Source organism: Phragmites australis, chromosome 1, assembly GCF_958298935.1.
Source record: "Phragmites australis chromosome 1, lpPhrAust1.1, whole genome shotgun sequence".
Taxonomy (NCBI): Eukaryota; Viridiplantae; Streptophyta; class Magnoliopsida; order Poales; family Poaceae; genus Phragmites; species Phragmites australis.
This window is the reverse complement of record NC_084921.1, coordinates 49200090-49206605: the sequence shown is the minus strand read 5'-3', so window position 1 is coordinate 49206605 and position 6516 is coordinate 49200090. Positions and strand designations below refer to the sequence as shown.

Genomic DNA, 6516 nt, shown 5'->3' with positions numbered 1-6516 from the left:
TCGAGTATCCATACCTCATTGCGGGTGAAGTTGTCAAGTTCTTCTTGCATTGCTAACACCCAATCCGGATCCTTGAGAGCCTCATCTACATGTGTGGGTTCTGAATAAGAGACAAACGAGTAATGTTCACAAAATGAAGCACACTGACGAGAGCGAGTTTGTACTCCCCTAGATGGACTCCTAATGATCAAGTCAATCGGGTGATCCTTGGAAATATGTGCATGCATTGACCTTAACTACATCAATATCAACCAATTCATTCAAGCTACGATCAATGGCATCATAGGCATACTCAAGTTCTTGGTGTTTGTACATCAAGCCATCATGCTCAAGTTTTAGCTTGTAGTTACTAGCCTTGAGAGACTTGCTAGATTCAACTACTTCATCATGTTTCACAAGCAAATTATTGTATTTAGCAAGCAACTCATCATGACTAGAACTAAGCACGGAATTAGAATTTTCAAGCGACTTGATTTTAGCCTTTTGCCTTTTGATAATGGTAGCATAGTCATTCATTAGCTTAGATAGATCATTAGAAGAAAGATCATTATCATCACTACTATCATCTTCCTCACTACTCACCTTGTTGTTACCTTTTGCCATGAGGCACATAGGTGACGGAGGTAGAGGTGGATCATCATTGACGATTGCGAGACCCGCGAAGTTGTTGTCATCATTATCACTTGAGTCATCACTTGAGTTCTCACCGGAAACCCAACAGAGGTTGCTTGCCAACACTCGGGGGAAATAGCCTCAAGATAGCTCGTCATGCGAACTTTCCAATAGGCAAAGTTCTTTCCCTCGAACCTTGGCACGCTACTTCCGCTCCCTGAAGCCATTTCTCTAGGATTTTAAGCCTATCAAGAGAACGAAGCTCTGATACCAATTGAAAGGATCGAATAGCCCAAGAGGGGGGTGAATTGGGATATTAATTAAAACTTCTACCGCTTAAGCAAATAAAACTAAAAGGAAATGCGACTACGGGATTTAACTAGGACAATATAACTAACTAAGCAAAAATAACCAAGAGAGATAATCTTAAATAAGAACTTGCAATAGTAACAAAGCTCAAAATAAGATGCGAGAAAGTAATTAGTTGGAGAAGACAAAACCGATTTTTTCCCGAGGTTTCGAGAAGTTGGCACTTCCCCCTAGTCCTCGTTGGAGTATCCACCAAGGATGTAGCTCCCCTTAAGTCACCAAGGCTCAAGTGCTCTCTCTTGATTACCCCTTCTCCATCTCTGGATTGACGGGTATCAAACCAAGTACATCTTCTTTTCCCGGGGCTCCCACAATTCCTCCAAGAGCTCACCGAGAAATCCTCCGATCACCAAGACCGTCTAGGTGTTGCCAACCACCAAGAGTAACAAGCCTCAAGTTCCGGTCCTTTGATCAACATATAAGTCTTTTAACAGGCAAGAGTGTAAAGGCATCATTGATAATTAAGTTTTTCTTTATCTTTTATGCTATTTAAAGGCTGAAATGTTAGTCACATTGATATGGTTGTCATTAATCACCGAAACTCTTACATTTTTCTTAGGGGTCTAGATACTACAGCAGCGCCGAAAGACTGATTTCTATTGCTACAGTACTTTGCGGGGGGGGGGTACTGTAGCACTGGATAACTCTCTGCTTGAGTTGGTCTAAGAAAGTAAGCACAGATCCTCCAAATGCTTGGCACAGTTCAAAATTGCTTCGAGAATTGTCGTCGGTCGGGGTTGGATGGTGCTAGTTAGTTCTCCTACTCACCAGCCATGTGAGTATGACATAAACAGGTAAGAAATCATGCATCAGTGCATAACCTTAGTTAACATCTGTCCGAGACAATATACAACCTCTATTCTTTTTTTTATTTATCTCTACTACTTTTTACTGTCTTCGAAACACAACTTTAACTTAACTTTTTATAATTTGATATCTATATACACTAATAAATTTTACTGAAGCATTTGTAAAGTCAAATCTAATGTTATAATTTTCATATAGTTAATCTTAATAAATTTAGACATATTAGTATTCAAACATTTGAACATTTGAAAGTTTGACAGTAGAGATCTAAAAGGACCAATAAAAAGGAACATAGATGTATTTATTTGCATGAAGCCCGCTTGGGCATTTCAAATTCCCTGGCAGCGGCACTTGCAGATGCTTCCACTTCCTGGCTGCGCATCACCCGTCAGAACCTTTAGAATTTTGTATTCAACTCTACTGATCTCCTAGTGTCTCTACTCTACGGAGTGGAGTAGACATTTTTTAACTTAAAATATCAGTGGCATTACTAAGACATCACTTGCCTCGTATTCTGTAGATTCAAATTTGCAGATGGTGCTACTACACTCTGTACACAAAAGGATGAATTTACGAGGGAGGACAGGGGCACGGTCGCACGGAAGAGCTATCGCAGAGCGCAACCACGCAACCGGTTTGACAGGGAGCCGAGACCAATGGACCGGTGCCGTGCCACTGCCACCATCCGGCCGCTGGCTGGGCTCTCGGACCGTGACGGCCACATGGGTTCCGGTTGCACCTGGTCGGTCGCAACCAGCGTTCCACCGGTGAAGACGACATATAGCTAACACTGGATGGAGGACGCACTCTCCATCCCCTCGTACAGCTCGGGAACCCCGAAAAGCTCGCCAGATCAAGACCTCGTGGAGTACAACACAGGGCACAGCTCTTTTCTCCCTGTTCATCCACATGGACTAGTGGTTTTCAAAAGTTAGCACGGAAGCGGTGCAAATCCTCCTTTTTTCCCTACCAAAAGACACTGGGGCAAATGCGTTGCCTCACGATTGTTATATCCCCCGCAAGTACGATAAGCATCCACAAAGGTGTAAGCAGAAAAAGGCAATCGAGAAAAGGGCCATCCGGAACATGCAGGAGGGATGAATCTGATTCATACGCCACACAGCTCTGCAAAAACATACGATTCAAAATACCACCCGTTTTCAAAAAGATCACGGTCGGTCTCGATTCTCGACATGCCACGAGACCCTTATTTGATCTCGAGTTAGCAGAACACGAGGAGTTGATGCCTTCGAGACACAAGATTTATTAGGATCCCAATACGAACCATAGAATCTAAGAAATCAAAATAATACTAATTTCATCGTATATCTTAAATTTAAAATATTATAATTTTAAATAAGAGTTTTAGATGATCCTACATAATCAATAAGATTCTATATAAAATCCTGAAACTACAATCCTAAGTCCTATAGAATCTCATAGATCTATATATAATTAAATTTTATTAGCTTAATCTACCATATCTAACTAATTTGTATCTTTAAAACTATGGTTAACAATATTTCATCCTAATATCCGTCCAGCCAGGCAAAAAACAATCCTATCTAGGACTCCGATCCTTAAAAACCTTGGACACAAGGGGCGTGCAAAGCCTAAAACGAAAGGAGTTCGGCAGGAACCAGACGAGATTAGAGGCAAAACACCTTGAGCGGGTGTGGCGCGCGCGCGACACAAACAACCACGGGCAGGGCTCCGCGCAAAAGGGACGACAGGAGCCAGCCATCCGGTGCGAAACGAAATCTGCGCCAAACGTACACACCTTCCGCTTCGCGGGCCACGGAATCGCTGGCTTCTCGTGGACAGGGACCAGAGAAGATTCAGAACGACCTGTTGGAGATAGATAAACCTCGGCGGATCTAGGCAATAATTCAGGGAAATTTACAAGAGTTCACAGGCATCGCTGTCCGGGAGAAAACGACATGGCCGCCACAGAGATGCAAGATCCCAGGCCCGAACACAGCCAGATTCTTTGGTGGCACCTGACCCATTAGCTTCGATAGAAACAACAGAATAAAGGAGTTGGACGCCAAGTTAAGCAACTAGACGTCATAAATTAGACTTGTTCGGGGAGAGATGGGGGCTAAACAAGTACACTGCAACCACCCACCTGTTTCACCTCTGTTCCTCTTCCTCCTGGACCTACTGAATCATCCAATCACTGAACTCACTCCAACCAAATCAAAATATATTGGAGTTGGAGAGCAAATCAGAACGGAAAAAAAGAGTTGAAAGCGAAGCAGCTAACAATGGGGCGACATGGCACACCAAAAGGGAACGGAAACTTGGAGCTCCTCTTATTTCTTGCCTATAGTGACATCTTTGCAAACTGCTGCTGATATTTTGCATAACTATCGTCATACCACAACCAGCTATCATACCTCCCAATTCAACAAAAGAAACCACTTATTGTTCCTCTGAAATGCCACCCCCAACGACCTGCGAAAGCCATGTATTTTCGCTCTAGTTCGTCTGCATCCATCCATCCGTCACACACCATCCAAAATAACCAATATATCACGACACAAGAACACCTAACGCTGATGCTACCACCGCTGCCTCCTACTTCTAGCCTAACACCTAACTAACAATAGTATTTTTTTCTTAAATATGGCCCATTAACTTCGGATTTGAACAGATGATGAGATGAGCAATTCGGCGATTCAATACGTCCATTCCTGGGGGAGATTGACCTCACTAGCAGTGGAACAAGGGAGCTGGGACGCGCGCTTCTGGCTTGCCAGCAGCGCGTTGCTCCGACTGACCAGTGCGTCTGTGACACAACAAGCACAAAAAAATTGGAGCTGTTCATCAGTCATCTGAAGACGCATCAATTAAATGTGTTAGATATTGACGAAGATTACCGTGATCAAGAACGAAACCGCCAGGATAGATTGGACGAGCCCCGAGGTCCTCGACGTCGAGATTGAGTGCCTGCACGACGCGAGCCGGGAGAAGAACAGTGGAGCAGACTGCAAACCAAGCAGAATCAAAAGAATTTAGCGAAAAAGTGTTTGGCAGTTCAAGAGAAGAAAAAAAACGGTAGGTCGCGGACGGCTAACCTGGCTTTTTCTTGCGTTCGGCGGGGGCGCCGGCCTGGCGGGGGATGAACACACCGGTGCCAGTGCACTCACGCTTGGCGCCGGGAGGGGTGAGGAACACGGTGCGCATGCCGGCCGTGGACACCGCCTGCTGTTGCTGCTTCTGAAGCGGAGGAAACGCGGACGAGTTGAGGCCAAGTGGAGCACCAAAGCCGGCGGTTTGTTGAGCACCGCCCTGGTGCGTACCCCATACCGCCGCCGCCGCCGCAGCGGCGAGCTGCCGCTCCCGCTGTTGCTTGAGCATCTGATGTTGCTTCAGGGCATGAAACTGGAAAACCAAACCGAAATATACACCATCAGAAACCAATCCCCAGAAAGAGAAATGGAAAGCCATGCACATCGCCGCAATATATGGTAGATGAACTCACACGAGCTGCCTGAATCTGCTGCTGGAGGTGATTCCGCGGATAGTTGTTGACACCGGCAGCCTGGGGAACCGGGCCCGGCGGAGAGAGCCTCCTCGCCGGCGGCACGACGGCGTGGCCTTGATGGGCAGTCGCGTTCTTGGGCACGGGGATGCTGTCCGAGCGGAGGCGGGACACCTGCCCGGCCGCCTCGTACAGCAGGTCCCAGGGATCAGCCGGCGGCTGCTCCAGTGGCGACGGCGGCGGCGAGCTGACCTGCGACGCAACGCCGTTGGGGCTATCCTCCCCAGAAGCCGGCAGCCCGCACAGCGTGGACTGCGGTGAACCAGTCATCAACTCCGCCTATCACACAACAAACGAAAACAATCAGAGCTCCGCAAAAATCGTAAACCAAACCGTCCAAAGACGGCAGCACAACAGAAAACCAACCTTGGGAGGGGCATCATCCCCGTCGCCGTCACCACCGAGGAGTCCCGCCATGCGGCGCGAGAGCCCACCGAGCCCTTCCTCCTCGTCGCTCTCGCTCTTGGCCGCCACCGCCGCCTTCTCCTCCTCGGAGAAGAAGTCGTCGTCCAGGAACTCATCCGGGAGCCAGAGCTCCGCGCCGGCGTGGGGGCACTCCGCTGCCATTCAGCACAAGAAACACCCCGCTACTCGCTTGGTCGGGACGGCAACGCACGCCGGTGGCCAGAAACTGCCGCTCGGGGAAGAGACAACAATGGCCAGCTCGGACACGGTGATGGGCTGATGGATCCTCCCGCCCCTAAATCTCCTCTCCCCGCTGCTTCGTGTGAGATGAGAAGATGGGGAACCCCGACGGCAAAGCTCGAAGTATATCAGACTTTGTTCTCTCCCCAACCAAAGACGACGGAGGGACGGGCGGAGGGGACGCGAGAATGTCGAAGGACGGTGGGTTTATAAAGCGTGCCGGCGAGAAAGAAACGGGGCTTATCGCGAGATAAAAATTAGCGGCGCGGCCGTATTTTCGTGCTTCTCGCGTCTAACTCGTGGCCGTAGTTCCTGCGGCAAAAAAGAAAAAGAAAAATCTGTCCTGCTGATTTCACAGCTGTTGCTCCATTTGTGATTTTGGCATTTTCTTTCATAACCTCACCAGCAACTCCATCCTTTAATGACAGTTCAACAAATGTCGACAGCACCATATATTAACCGACGAAAGCTCGTGTTTACATGAACACTCAATCATCACCCAATCAAAGAAACCGTTCGGTTTTGATGCGGAAAAC

At 47.6% G+C, this 6516-nt stretch overlaps 1 protein-coding gene across 1 annotated transcript; it reads right to left on the bottom strand.

Annotated features, from left to right (window-relative positions):
- Nucleotides 1-4080: 4080 nt before the first annotated feature.
- LOC133924564 (uncharacterized) lies at nt 4081-6204 on the bottom strand. The gene is made up of 5 exons (XM_062370161.1): nt 5702-6204; nt 5276-5614; nt 4869-5175; nt 4671-4778; nt 4081-4579 (listed from the first exon to the last, which is right to left on the bottom strand). Exons 1-5 carry the CDS (start codon nt 5900-5902, stop codon nt 4470-4472), a joined length of 1065 nt encoding a protein of 354 aa, XP_062226145.1. The 5' UTR covers nt 5903-6204; the 3' UTR covers nt 4081-4469.
- Between the last annotated feature and the right edge of the window lie 312 nt (nt 6205-6516).

Coding starts and splice junctions, on each gene's coding strand:
- LOC133924564 (XM_062370161.1), bottom strand. CDS start 5,902: ATGGCAGCGGAGTGCCCCCACGCCGGCGCGGAGCTCTGGCTCCCGGAT. Junction 4,779..4,868: donor CGAACGCAAGAAAAAGCCAG/GTTAGCCGTCCG, acceptor CTTGGTTTGCAG/TCTGCTCCACTGTTCTTCTC. Junction 4,580..4,670: donor CGGTTTCGTTCTTGATCACG/GTAATCTTCGTC, acceptor GTTGTGTCACAG/ACGCACTGGTCAGTCGGAGC.